Source organism: Echinops telfairi, unplaced genomic scaffold, assembly GCF_000313985.2.
Source record: "Echinops telfairi isolate 266 unplaced genomic scaffold, ASM31398v2 ScPeMD7_7468;HRSCAF=8506_0, whole genome shotgun sequence".
Lineage (NCBI taxonomy): Eukaryota > Metazoa > Chordata > Mammalia > Afrosoricida > Tenrecidae > Echinops > Echinops telfairi.
Genome location: NW_022111369.1, coordinates 32,499,763 through 32,514,874, shown reverse-complemented (window position 1 = coordinate 32,514,874; position 15,112 = coordinate 32,499,763). Strand labels below are relative to the sequence as shown.

At 39.3% G+C, this 15,112-nt stretch overlaps 1 protein-coding gene across 7 annotated transcripts in view; it reads right to left on the bottom strand.

The window, feature by feature from the left end:
* Nucleotides 1-15,112, bottom strand: part of MAPK10 (mitogen-activated protein kinase 10) — a 379,669-nt gene that overhangs the window by 95,383 nt on the left and 269,174 nt on the right. For all 7 annotated transcript variants that reach the window (XM_045284091.1, XM_004703248.2, XM_004703251.2 and 4 more), the window contains 5 exons: nucleotides 10,587-10,716; nucleotides 8,182-8,240; nucleotides 6,449-6,587; nucleotides 5,485-5,650; nucleotides 2,975-3,046 (listed from right to left, as the gene is read on the bottom strand). In XM_045284091.1, coding sequence (XP_045140026.1) covers nucleotides 2,975-3,046; nucleotides 5,485-5,650; nucleotides 6,449-6,587; nucleotides 8,182-8,240; nucleotides 10,587-10,716 — 566 coding nt within the window. The remainder of the gene's footprint in view (nucleotides 1-2,974; nucleotides 3,047-5,484; nucleotides 5,651-6,448; nucleotides 6,588-8,181; nucleotides 8,241-10,586; nucleotides 10,717-15,112) is intronic.

Here is a 15,112-nt window from a genome sequence, read left to right as displayed (position 1 = left end):
AATGATGAGGGCAACAAATGTATAGATGTGCTCTACACAATTGATCTATGTATTGTGATGAATTGTATGAGCCCCAATAAATTGATTTAAAAATAAAAAAGAGGATGGAAGTGGATTTGTTTTACATTGGTCCATTGTTTCTCGCCCACCTTATTTCATTTTCTAAGAAGCAACATTTATCTTAACTTCTCAATTTGAAATTATTTATCTGTATTTAAGGAAAATTAAAGCTATGAAAAAAAGTGTTCTTTGTAAATTGCTTTACAACATTTACTTATTTCATTTTAGGTCAGCACACAGGTTTTTCTCATACATATGCATGAGGCTATCAAAAACTGATGATCTATACAATTAGCATGTCAGATAAAAGACTACTGAATGCAAATCCTTATCACAATCTACATTTTTTGTATTACAGTTCATTCCATTTTTAGGATCACATCTATCAAGAATATGCCTATTTTATATTGATTTTTTCCAAGACTTACTTTTTTCAAGCATTTTCCCTCAAATTTACACCAGAATTTCAAAAAGAGAGAGAGGGGTGTGTTAAAGAATTTTGGAAGAGACATAAAATTACGATGCTCGTTGTTGTATTTGTTGTTTGCCTGTTTTTCTGAAAGGTTGCATTGGGTTAAAACTTGTTTTGCTCTTTCCTAATTTTACTGACTTTTAAATTGGATGCTGCTAGAACAGCAGATGGGCATCCCTGAGAAAGGTCTGACGAACTAAATTTAATCTCAAGGAAGAACCAGGCCACATGGAAACCAAGTGGCTGTGAGAACAATGTGCCACGAAGCTGAAATACCCTGAGACTTCTTATTATCCATGAACACGTATGTTATAGAGATGTGCTTGTGCAGCTTCCCTTTGAGTGATTGATTGTGAATTTAGATCCAAGAGACTCCTTTCTTTCTTCCTTTTAAAAATCTAAAACACCTACCCTGAAGGTCAAAGCACAATAGATAAATAAATTGCTGTTTTAAAATAAAATCTCACTCACTGCCATTGAGGCAATTCTGACTCAAAGCAACACTATAGGACAAGGCAGAAATGGCCCTGTCCTATCTGACATGATAACTCTTCATGGGAGTAGAAAGCTAGTCATTCTACTTCGGAGCAGCATGTGGTGTCAAACTGCTGACCTTGTAGTTAGTAGCACAATGAGTGTAACCACTATGCCACCAGGGATCCAAATAAAAGCAGTGTGTTGAAATGTAAACTGTGATATAGTTCAAATCAACCATTTTAGAAATGTCATTAATCCCTGAACTGTAACTGAGCAATTTAAAGTATGGTAAATTTTCCTAGGTAGTCATATGGAACTTGATGGGGAAAATGACCCTTCACAGGACAGGTAATATAGGGGACTGGAGCAAATGGAGATTTCCGACTGGAAGATTGGCTATAACTAAACGGCTGCCCTGCTCTTTCCCTTGCTCCAGACCAGCACCACCCAGAAGAAAATGACAGTTACAAATACATATCATCTATAATCGTAAGCTTCCTATTATTTACATTATAAAGATAAATGCTTGACAATGTTTAGTTTTTAATTTAAAATACTAAAAGTATTCCTATTTCAACATAGAGCTAGTATAAACTTTATTGAGATATTTTACTTATTTTTTTCATATACACACGGCACAATACAGTTCAAGTTAGCCATAATCTCAAGTGCTGACTAGCTACTTGTAGTTAGTGGTTACCATATTGGGCAGTATCGTTCTCAAATATGTCTTTATTCTTCCATTATTACTGGAATTTATAGACTATTTTATTGCTAGCCAACAGAATGAATAAAGGCCTACATAAAGGCACGTTAACTGTGATATCAACTTCTTATTGAGTTATATATTTTTTGTCCTATTGACTTTTTGTCCTACTAAAATAACTACCATAGCTTTTCTTACTTACAATTTCCTTAACAAAACTTTTAAAAATATATAAATACATAAACCATTAGTAGAATTATAGAGTTACATATAGACTTACATGTTTATTGCCAGTCTCTCCCCAATTAAAACCCAGTAAATATATTGAAAATTGCATTATAAATTACATTGTCATTGATACCATAATTATATGCAATGTTTAGATTTACACTGGCATTATTGGCAGGGTGTTTCTGTACTTATTAAAGTTTATTCTCTGATTATTATGTAAACTGTATTATATCACATTACAAATATTGCCTTTGTTGGAATGAATGTATGCTCATTTCAGATTTATGATATACATATATCAGCTCATTTAATAACTTCAAATTGCAGATATTTCTCTAAGAAATGGAAGACTGAAACAGAATAAAACACAATACTGCTTGTTAAAAATTCAAAGAAAATCAAGCATATGTGTCACATCTTAAAGTCAAGTGAGAAATCTATTTTAAACTCACCTGACCTCCAGCAATTTGAATAAGAATTATTATTTTAAAATTCAGAACTTCATTCTTTTGGGAAGATATGCTACCTACTGACCTATGTAGGACTAGCTGTTGTGTCAAGAATAAGTCAAGTCAAGGAAGCTGTAGACAGAATTCAAGCTGTCAGTAAGGAGAGAAATGTTCTTCAATGTTGTGGAAGCATAAAACAGTGTTAGGAAAAAGGTGAAAAGTATTGGGAAACAGTGACTCCTTTTCTTAGTTGTAAAAATCAATCCATTTTAATCATTTTGAGTCTGGTGGCCTCTGTTTTAATGAAAATAAAAAGCATTGCTCTTTTGAGTAACCAGCAAGGCAATAATTTAAGAAGAAAATAGTTCATTGAAAATGTAATTAAAATAAATCATGGTGGTAGTTACTCTTTAGGACTGGTCAGATTTGAAGAATCAACACCCTTTAAAAAAAAATCACACTTACACCACTTACCCAACTTTTTGCTTCTATCTTTACAGTCCTGGTAAACCCATTCAGTACATGGTTAAAGGGAGAGAGAACAAAAAGGTAAAGCTGCAGCAAAAGGCACAAGGATACAGTCCCTTCCTGGAAAGAGGATTTTGTGGCGAACCATTTCTCCCATAATGCATCCCACAGACCATATATCCACTAGAACAGGAGAAAGAGGGAGTGAAGAAACAGGAGGAAAGGGCGGTTAATGAAGGCAATTGACCTCTCAGGGAAGAGGGAACAGAACAGTTTGATGAGAAGGTCTAAGTTTTGCCCCCCACCCAAAATTAGCCAACTGGGCAATTAAGAGCAGCACCACAATGTTTCATTAACAGTGTCTAGTCTGAGTATTCAAATGAATAGCAACAACCAACTACTTCACTGGTGCCTTTGAGCACCTCTCACATCCCAGAAGGTGGTTAGAGGAGTGATGTGGAAAAGCAGCACTTCAACAACAACAAAGGTTAAAAATCACCTATGGATTTTTTTCAAATAATCTTTTTTATTATTATGAATTAGGTGGGGCTTTACATTTTAGATCATCAATTTTATCATTTGCTAAGTCTAGAGAAGATAATCTTAACTGGTAAAGGTAACCATTTTCTATTATATCCAAGGGAGTGGCAAAGGGGAACAAGACAACACTGATTTTCATCCCAATGAGGAGACTTCAGCCAAGGTCCAAATACAAGGAAAGCATTAGAAGTAGGGTTTGCAGAAAGGAACTGGAATTCCTGGTGCGAGGAACTAAGGTTTCCCTTCTGCATTCCTATTTGTGAGTGCTCATCAGCTTTAGTTTCTATTGGGAATATCTGAAGACAAAAGATATATGATAAATTAGTACATGTATAAAAGGGTTATTTGAAAGTAAAGTGGAAAAATGCATTAAAAGTGGGGTTTTTTTAAGTGTTATAAACTCACAGGAATATATATTTCAAAATGACCATATTTCTTGGGAAGGCATGTTTCCACACACTTTTATGAATTTCTATGATCTACTTTTTATTCAGGACAAAACGAGCTTTGGGCCTAGAAACATTGCACAGCAATGCCCTTGTGAGAAGGCAGGCAGGGTCAGGTGCACAGGCTAGCAGGGCATGCCTGACGCGGGAGCAAGCGGGTTTCTGCAGGATAGCCTTTCCCCTGGTGCTGGGGGGCAGGGGAGCACAGGCTGTCAGGCAGTGCTTCAGATCTGGAGAAGACAAAAATGAAGGCACTGACTTGCAACCCTGGCCAGTGGGAGCGAAAACAGGGAAGGAAAAGGGTGGATAATCATGCCATTTGTGTGACAATGACCTGAAGGAACCAAGAGAGCAAGTTCAGACCCTCAATACCCTGGACATTTTTTATTCTTGACACACACACACACACCCACATACACCAATTGTGATCCCCTTGTTTCCTTTTCAAGGAACTGTTGACAAATGTATACAAATATCTTCTTTACAAAAAAAAATTACATCTTGTCAGTCCCTTTAGATATTAGAAATCGGAGCCCAGGGAAGCTGAACTACTGAAGGTGAACAGCCAAGGCGTTGCCTTCCTCTTTGTACATATGCACAGCCTACTGGTTGTCTTATAATCTGGAAGGATGTAATTTTTTTTTTTTTAGATTTCTGGGGTCTGAGAATTTTCATACTTATACGACGATAGGAGTTTTTTAAGACGTTATGCAAAGTAGACTAATAGGTACTAAATAAAATAGAATACATAAATGAGTAAGGCTATCTTTACTCAAATTTATTTCTTAAATATATTAGATACATTTTTTAATATACTGAATTCCTCATAAAAGATATTCTGGTCAAAATAAGATACCAGAATATTTTCATTTTAATTAATAAAATTATATTGGTACATCTCAAAGGTTGTCCTTCCCTTCATCTTAAAACTGCTCGTGATTATTAGATTTTATTTATGAAAGCATAGTAGTATAAAACTTAATATTTTTCTACTCAGATGATTTCAAGAATTTATAAAGATGTACTAGGCAATTGCTATGCTAAATAATACTTACAGAGCAGTTTAAAGTATTGAAGAAACGCTTATCCAATTTGAATAATGTGAATTGTTCCAAATTCGCTATTCATTTAGAATTGATGAAAATGTTCACCCCAAGAGTTTCTGGCGACTTTTGATTTGTTTGTCTCTCCCTAGGCCTGGCACCATCTTCTGAATAAACTATGACATGCAAAACCCAATGGTTAAGTGAGCTGATAGACTTCTTCCTGTTGTCACCCTCCCTCAGAGTGTGGAGGAGCCCAATTATGATTCTTCTCCATCGCTACAGCATGTGCCCTAATCAGCATCCACTTGACTGCTTCGTTAGACTACATTTACAATTCTTCTTAGTTACAGCATTTTAGAGCTCTTTCAGCAGTACGTGCTTCTCAGAAAATCCTTCACATTTTTAATGAGTAATTCTTTCTAGTACTATTTTTTTATTCTGAATATGAAAGCTGGCAGCTTCAGTAACAACAACAAAAAAGATCCTATAAAATACATGAAAGAGAACATTACTTTTGGTTGTCTGAAACATGCACTCATTTCCTTCCTTTTTTTTCCTTTTTAAACCTGCTATCCAGAAGTTTCCCTACCGTTCTCCTTGTAGCCCATTCCCAGAATGACCTCCGGGGCTCTGTAGTAGCGCGTCACCACATAAGGAGTCATCATGAAGCTAGTGCCTGCTGTCCTGGCCAGTCCAAAGTCAAGGATTTTCAGTGTGCAGTCAGACTTAACTACAATATTGCTGGGTTTTAAATCCTGTTAACAACAACAACAACAACAACAATTTAAAATCCAGAATCAAATTGAACATATGATTCCCATCCACTTTATCAGTTAGTCTAGATGATCTCACCAGTTACACCATTCTTTGCCTGCAAAGCTCTGCAGAGGGCAAATGATTATTTTCCCAAAGAAGTTTGTGATTCCCAAGGTAGTTTACAAAGAAGATGACTATCCCATAGAAGTTCACAATTAGCTTTCGTAACATTAAAAAATAAAGTCTTCAGGAATTGTTTTAAACTCTTAAGAAGACTCTATGATCATTTTCATAAATTAAGATCTTCTTGAAAAGAAGTTTTATACGTATATAATTTATAATATGTATAAATTATAACATATATAAATAATTGTTATCATTCAGATTTCTCCTAATGAAAACACAAGCCTTTCAGCCTGTCTTTCATGTCTAGTCTAGACAGAAGATCAGCTCCTCTTTCTGCTGCCAGAACAATTGACAGACATGAGTTGTTTTATTTCCATGGTGTACATGACCTCTGCCAATCAAGGAACCAGCAACCCTGAAATGTTTCAGCTGACTCTCAATGAGCTGAAAAATAACATTTTAAAACAATAAACTCCAGTACCAGTAGAATTTTCCTCGGCACAATTATGAACTATATTCTAATGTTAACATCAAAGAAATAGGAGGTACATCATATTTAACAAAGCTTTCCTGAATATATATACGTATACATACACATATACATATACAGTTGCCTTTTCTTTTCTCCAAAAGCATAATCATCATCATCATTCCGGAGTAGTCATTCTTACCCTGTGAATAATGCCAGCAGAATGAAGGTGCTTGATGCCACACAACATTTGGTACAGCAGGTAAGACATTCGCTCATGGTCTAATTCCATCTGAATCACCTGGCACAAGTTGGCATCCATCAGTTCCATTACTAAATAACTAAAAGATAAATCTAGGTGTTAGTTTCAAAACAGAAGGTTCAAACAAATCAGAAAACTAAGAAAAACTTATAAAGTTGTTTCCAATTCATGGTGACCCCACGTGTGACGGCGGAGAACTGCTCCATGTGGTTTCCAAGGCGTCATCTTTACAGAGGCGGAGCTCTAGGCCTTTTCCCACAGCAACCCTCAGTGGGTTCAAATCTCCAACCTTTAGGTTGGGAGTCGAACATAGACAGTCTTCTGACCTCCCTCTTTGGATCAGGATTTGAAAAATCTCCAGCCAGTGCTTGATTATTAATTAATAGTAACTCTCCCTGAGGTTGCTGAGAAGGAGCAGGGTTACTTAATGTCTGATTAATGTCCATGGAAGGTCTCTGGTGGCAAAACTGCAAACCAAAAGGTTGGTAGTTCAAATTCACCAGCTTTCCATGGTAGAACAATGTACCAGTCTGCATCTGCAAAGTCACAGCATTGATAGCTCTATGGGACAGTTACACTGTGCCCTACAAGTGTCCTATGAGTTGGAATCAACTCAACAGAGATGACTTTGTGTGTGTGCTTTAAGAGTTTCATTGGCATAGAATTCACATATCATACAATACAATAGTTCAATCATACTAAGAAGAGTAAGTTAATAGTCACCACAATCAATTTTAGAACATTCTCTTCATTCCTGTACTCATCACTATTAGCTCTCACTTCCCCCAAACTTCCACTGCCATGCCCTGAAGGAACCATTAATCCAGTCACTGCTACTATAGATTTGCCGAGACTGGATTTCATATCCTAAATTTCAGAAAAACATTAAAAACAAAACAAAAAAACTATCAAGAATAGCAAAGTAAAACAGGTTTAAAAAACAGTTGAACAGAAAGCAGGAAACACTAAAATCTACAAGTGTTAAATGGACCCAAATGGAGATCAAATGATAAGGTGTTAAAATTTAACCTAAATGCATTTGCAATGATCCATTTTCCAATCCACTCTGCACGGTAGCCAGGCTAGTCACATGTAGGCTGCCTACATCTTGCTGTCATGTTCCCCTTATATTTCCCGAAATCTTTCCAAGTATCCTGATTACAAATGAGACAGGCTCCTTTCATCAAATGCATGGATATGTATGCTAAAGATGAGAATATGTTGGAAATCATGGTTATTCTCATTATACTTTTCTGTAAATTTTTTTGTGTGAAATTCAAAGATATTAGAAAATCAAAGCAAGGAAGGTTTTCATTTTGCCCATTTTATTAATATTTAAAAGTGTTTAACTCTTTCTAGAAAGCTCATGGTGTCAAAATAAGAAGAAGAAAAAGCACTTTGTCTCATTAGACCAAGACAAACACAACAAAGTCCAGAGTGTCCTACTTGCAGAAGTAGGCAGACTGTCCCCCCTGGAAGTACACCCCTGAACAGGAACCTTCCCTACTTGGCACTCTTGGCACTGATCAACCTATCATTCCTTAGCTCTATCACTCAACTAGCTCTCATCTTCCTTTTGTCTCTGCAGGGGATTCTCTTATTGGCCTTTTGAAAATGTCCCTTGGATTATTGAGTTCTATGTTCTCCCTTCCTTCTTGAATTTCTATACTTACACATCCTGGAACTCCTCCAGTGTCTTCTGGGGTGTGAAAACATTTAATAAACTAATAATCTGAAAGAGGCAAGAAGAAGGGAGAGAGTCAAGAGAGGAAAAAAGAGCAAGGATGGATTAGTTAAAACACATCTAACAAGTGTTTACTGCAACTCAAACTCATACACTAGTGTGCTTGTGGAAATTAAAAGCAAATATCAGTAAAAAAAATAGAGTTGTTTTTTTGGTTGTTTTGTTCTTTTGTTGTTGTTGCTATAACTTTATTTTAGACCATTGGTAAGTATTTCAAAAGGACATATGATCTGTCTATAGGGTGATGAAGTTAGAATGCTCAAAGGAAGGAGGAATCCTAAGGAAGGAAGAATAATAGGAGTAGTTGTAAGGATCATGCTGTTTTAGGATATGAGTCTCCTTGGTAGATTACGGCTGTAAAGTGATGAAAAGAAGAGGAGAAATAACCATGGTAGGGATATGAGAAGGCAGTAATAAATGCCACAAGGACTTATCAAAAGCCCTTTTTTTACTTCTTCCTCAAATGAACAACCAAAAAAACCAAACTCACTGCCATCAAGCCAACGCTGACTTATAGCGACCCCTTGTGGGAGAAAGAGAGGCTCTTCCACAGGGGCCATTCTACTCTGTCCTATGGGACCACAATGATTTGAAAGCAACTCCAACTGTATGGCAGTGCATTTTTTTTAAATCATCCTCAGCATCTAGATCATATCTGCATCTATGTCCATGCCTGACACACTATAGGCACCCAATAAATACTTGTTTAACGACTAAATAAAAAACTAACTAGAACATCTCCAGTAAGTTGGAGCTCAATAACATCAAGACAGCTTATTCTGATATTTCACTGTGTTGAGTATGAGAAATGTCAACACTCCAATAATAACACGATTTCCAGTGGAGGAAAAGAGGAAACTTGTTGTGTTAGACAGGGTTCTCTAGAGAGATAAAACCAGATTGCTGACAATTTTATATATTTATTTTATAGTTAGCTATATAACACAAGAAATGAACTGTTAAATTATATACAGATAGATAGATATATAACACAAGAAATGAACAGTTAAATTATAAAGTAGTACAAATGGCTCAGTGCACCTCACTCCCGTGAGAGAGTAGTGAGACACTAGCAGTCCTTCAAGTCTAGTCTGCTGCCAGATCTTCCTCAATTTATAGAGAGAGTTAGGCTATGTCAGCACAGCAGCCAATCACAAGGCCTGTCACCAACTGTCAGCCAGGTCACCAACCGCCAGTCCCCAGCTCCAGAGAAGTCTTAAAGGGACCTCAATTTACAGCGACACAGTACACAGGCTAGGCGTCTCACAGGTAGTGTAGCCTTTAAATTGAGACACAGAACAAGCAAGGCAGCCACACACTGGTCCGATGATCAAACAGCGAGAGACAAGAAAGGCGAGGCTCATCGAGCCATTTATCTCTCCACCCTTCAGTTAATCCCACTTGTGTTTATCGGCCAGGCTGGCACAAGAAACTATCTCACTTGTCATTGAGCTGGGGCCTTCAGACTTGTATTTCAAAATTTCTCCCAAGTAAATGCTCCTACAGTCATGATATCAGGGCCACTAAGAACAGATGGCCTTATGATAAAGCTGCTTGGGTCTGAAAGCTCCCTGGTGTATAATGCATTCTATGTGACTCACATGGTCTATAAGGAGTTAAGAGTTCTCTCAACTTTACTAAGAATAATTGGGGCTTTGAAAGCAGTCAAGGGTCTTTGTCTGTAATTGAAGAACCTTATAATTTGAAGGGAAGAAAGTTCTATATTATTGGACCCCACTGAGTTCCAATGAGAATATGTTCTTAATGACCCTATTCAACCCTCATTCAATCACTGCCATCAAGTGATTCCAACTCACAGCGACTCTCCTCGGCAGTGACCTGCAAATATACACTAATACAAGACCTACAAAAACAAGACAGTGAAGCACAGTATTACAATGCCAGACAATAGCTAAAGCAACAACAGTGACAATAAATAAATAAAAATCATCACCTGCTAATAATTAAAACAAAAGTATCAGGGACTCGCATATGTTTCATGTTAGTGACTGTTTTTGTTGATGATATTTTGAAAAGCATGAAGCTCTCTGGTTAATTTGGAACAAAATAACCAAATGTGGCTAATTACATAAGAGGGACAGAGTTATCAAATTCATCCCCTCAACACCATATGGTTTTCAGAAGATTTTAAGGCAGAAAGTTACCATGAGGACAATGAAATCAAATGTAGCATATGGGCAGGAGAAACAATCTTAAAAGGCAAAACTTGCAAAGTGAAGGAAGCCTTTCACACAAAAGTTGGCTCACTCATTTTCTTCTTCTCATCTCACCACTTCCCACTGCCAGGGGTTTAAAAATAACAGGAAAACTCACATTTTTATGGTTCACACACTTCATGAGGACCAGCTCCCGGTAGGCCCTCTTGGCATGCGTTTGGTTCTGGAAAGGTCTGCTGAGCTTCTTAATGGCCACATTCCTGTCCAGGCCCGCATCGTACGCAGCGCTGCAGGTGACCCAAGCACAAGCCACAGTTATAATCAGGAAGGCCTTACTAAAGACCTGACTTCTTACGGAGCGCATGGGTAATATTATTTTGGAATCCTAGGCCTCCCACCTACTCAGGTAACATTCAAATCAGTCTGTACTAGAGATATAAATGTGAGCCATGAACTCAGAAAATTCTTATAAATAAGGATCATGAGACATCACCTCACATATTTTGGGCATGTAGTCCGCAGACTGGAGGTTCAGAGAGAACAAATAGGGCCTTAAGCTGCATGGATTGATGAAGTCGCTACAACAAAGGACTCAAATATCCCAGTGACTGTGATGATTGCACAGTGTTTCATTGTGCTGTGCATAGAGTCACTGGGAGTTAGACGGTACTCCATAGCTCCCAACGATAACAGGCATCCAAACGTGACCGGGGTAGTGCACATAGTTAACAGGTTAGGGTGCTAACAGAGAGGCTAGAGGTTGGAGGTCACACAGAGGCACCTTGGAAGGAGAGCCTCTACGTCCAAAAGGTCAGTCATTGAAAACTCTATGTAGCACAGCTCTGTTTACCACCACGGGGCTGCCTCGAGAATCAGAAACGACTAGACAGCAATGGGGACTAGTAGTTTAAAAATTCTACTTGACAGGATGGGGTATAGAGGATGGCGGGTGGCACAGTGCTTATGAGTTGGGCTGTGATCCACAAGGTCAGGAGTTAGAAATCACCCGCAGCTTTCTACTTTCCTACAGAGCTACAGTCTCCGGAAATCACAGGGCAGTCCTCCCCTGTCCTGTGGGGTCACCGTGAGTCGGCATTGACCCAAAGGCAATGAGAGAAAGAGTATCTTGCCAACAGAACAATGTATCATTGCATCACTGTGGCTAGGGGACACGGAGAAAGAAAAATGCTCAATTTTATGTTTAGACATCCGACGTCATACAAAATCAAGACGCAAACTCACTGCCGTCAAGCCCATGCCGACTCACACCGAGGCTCTCCAGCACGACAGAGCTGCTCCTGCGAGTTTCTGAGACTGTACCTTTTGATAGCAGTAGAAAGCCAAGTCCTTCTCCCGTGGAGCTGGCTGGTGGTTTTGGAATGCTGACCATGTGGATCGCAGCCCAATGGGTAACCACTATGCCACCAAGGCTCTCAAATTCAAACCAGGTATCAATTTTATCTGATTGAAATTTTTACATATATAAATATATGCTCTCTAGGTCTTTTCTAGCTTTAAAATTACATCGGTATTTGTTTACATCGGCCTTTCCCACCCCACCCCCACTCACAGGAACAAATTGTTAAGGTGTAACTTTTATTGCATAGAGATAGATGATAGATAGATAGAAAGATAGAGGGGTTGATGATCAAAGTACACTCCTTGGAAATATCAAAGCTATACAATGAGTAGATATCCAGAAAAAAGTACATAATTTTAATACATAAAGAATATATGCAACAAAATATGAAAGTTTCCAATTACATGAGCATGAAAATGTCTCATGCTGTAAAAAAGCAACCAATACATGCTACCGTCACTGCCCTGCTAAGAACACATGGGTCTGGACACCAAATGAGGAAATAAGAGGGGCTCTTGTCCCCATTAGCCCTAAGGACCACTCACAAAACATTTGCTTCCTATTCCGGCAACCTTCGGTTGTGCTGTTTGGTTTGTTTGGGTCTGTGTTCCCATTGCCAGTAGGGAATTCAGCAAGCAGAGTACTCTGAAATCGACCTGGTCACCTGGAAACAGACTTCTGCTATTCCAAAACCATGCCCTAATATCAACGAAAGGGAGTACTGTTTTTATACGATACTGAGTCGAGGACTACGTCAGATAGTCTTAGAGGTCATCTTGTCCATGATCCCATCTAATACCTATTTCCCTCCATCATATTGCCATCAAAATTTTCATCAATCCTTGCTTCAGCACCCCCAAACCATGCAACTCAATCCCACCAAGGTGGCTTCTTCTGCTATTGGACAGCTTGGAGAGTTAGAAATGTTATCTTTAAAAACGATCTTGTCTCTGTGTGTTTCCACTCCCTAGTGCCAGCCCTGCTTCCGGGTACTCCTTGAAAGACTCACTTTTCATTAGGATAGACCTATAATGTTTGAAGTACATTAAAAGACTCAGCACCAAGCCTGGGTTAAAGTAAGTAGTAGGTAATTCAGCTTTTACTGTTTTTCTTCTAAGTTTTGTACTTTTTTTTCCTCTCAAGGTAAAGATCACGAGTGTCCTGCTACACTTTGGTAGACGGTTGTTTCATCACCATCAGGCTACTTCCCCTAAATGCTCTCCAGTCTGTCAATATCTTCTGAAAGTCTGCGCTGGGCACGAAACGATAATGATTATTCTCAGCAAGGAGTAGCTGTGAAGACTAGAGTAGGGCAATCAAGCCTTTATTCATTTATCTCCCCCTTCATTCAACAATCCTGTTTGAACACAAAGAAGAAAATAAAGTCTGCGCTGGCTTATTTGGTTGCTAAATCATGCGTTGCTAACTCACACCCAGTCTAGGCTCATTTAAAATTCTGTTTTCGTTTTCAACCTTGTGCTGTGATTAAGCTCTCTCAACTTCGGTCCTTGAGTTCTGTTTTTTGTTGGTCTGCTTGTCCTTCATTTTGTATTGTGAATTAGGGGAAGGCTTGCAAAGCGAATAGTTCCATGGGACAATTCATACCCCTTGTCTTTCACCTCATTGGTTGTCATCCCCACCATATCCTATCACTCGTGCCACTTCCACTTCCTCCGCATGTTTCCCATTCTGATTGCTCCCTCTTTCCTTACCCTGGCTGTTCTCGGCACTTCCTCCTTGGGCCAATGCTGCGGTCAGCATGTCAGACGGCTGATTGCTATAGGAGTGCGTGCCTCCCAACAGTTCACATTAGAGATTTACCTAGTATTGGGCTGCAAACTGAGCCCCAGGGATAAATCCAATCCCAGGCCTGAAAGGGAACAAAACACCATCACCTCACGTGTTCCAACAATCTCCATCTGGCAGTAAGCCTGGTCCTTCATATAATGTGAGAGTCATCCTTCAAAGAATGCGTCTTGAGCTAAAGCAAAGCTTCACTTGAAATCATTACAACAGAAAGAATGGCAGCCAGTCATGGAGGCATAATCAGCAACCACTAAGGCAAGTGCTGCCGCGGCCAAATAAGCAAGTGCCTCTCCCCGCAACCCAATCCAGAAATCAGTCAGGCAGACTGACACAGCCTTATTGTGATTCCAGAAACTGCAGCCAGATAGCATCTGATCAGACTTTCCATGAGCTGCTTCTATCCTCAGCTGTCAACATTCTGCTAATCAGGCTTTCCTTCAGAATGCTGACTATTGGCCATGTTTGCTCGGCTTGCTGCTACTTTTCTCCTAATGTAACAGATCGGCATCTGGTCAACTATGTCAGCCTCAAGGAAGGCTTGTCAATGGGAGTCAGAGACACTGAGGGACTGACCAGTTCCCACAAGACAAGGAACAAGCCAACCTCCCACCTCATGAGAACTTTCGCCTTCCTATGACATGCGGAATCTTGGGGATTGGATCACTGAACTTCCATTGACTGCCTTGTTCGGGCTTCCCAGTCCTTTAGAACCTTGGGGGTGAGTTCTCTACTCCCCACGTGCTTTTGCAGCAGGCACACTAAAGTCCTGCCACGGGGCTGCTGTAGAAAGACAAAGTTCAGGGATCATCAACCGACATCTCTCAGCAAGGCCTACTGGCTTGTAACGCGAAGCAGTGCCTGGAGGTCTTCCCCCAGTTTCGCAGGGGACAGGAGCTGCGGTAGCAGTAGCAACAAAAGCATGAAATAGTGTGGGCAAATGAAACAAGGATGCTGCTCCAGCTCTGATTCCCTAATACCACTTAAGATCCTGTCTTCAGGAAACTCAGTGATGGCAGAACTGGTCCGAGAAGTGGGAGCTGGTCTGATGAGTCAGCGCTTTAGTGTCTGGGAGGCATTCTGGCAGACCCAGACAGAAACCCATTTTTCCAGTCCTTCCAATGGATTTGTGAGAACTCAATTAAACCTCCGCCTGCGTAAAATGCTTCTATCTCCCGCAATGAACTCTCGCTGACATGAAAATCTTTGCCATTTTCTGTAATTCCTTGGTGATTACTGGCAGCAGTTTAGCAAATACATCTGCAAATTGGCATCAACGCTGCTGCGCAGTCACAAATTAAAGTCAAAGTCATTATTCTTGAGTCATCTTTTTTTTTAAGTCTTGGTTCACAGAATATTTCTTTTTTGTTCTTTTTCAACATTTTTCTCTACTTCAAGTGAATAAAAATGCAGATCAATTTTTATATGTTTTGGCAAGGATATAACTTGTAACACCCAGTGCTAATATTTCTAACAGGGTCCTCCTTTCCACCCCACCTTCCCTCTTCCCACCTGGTATC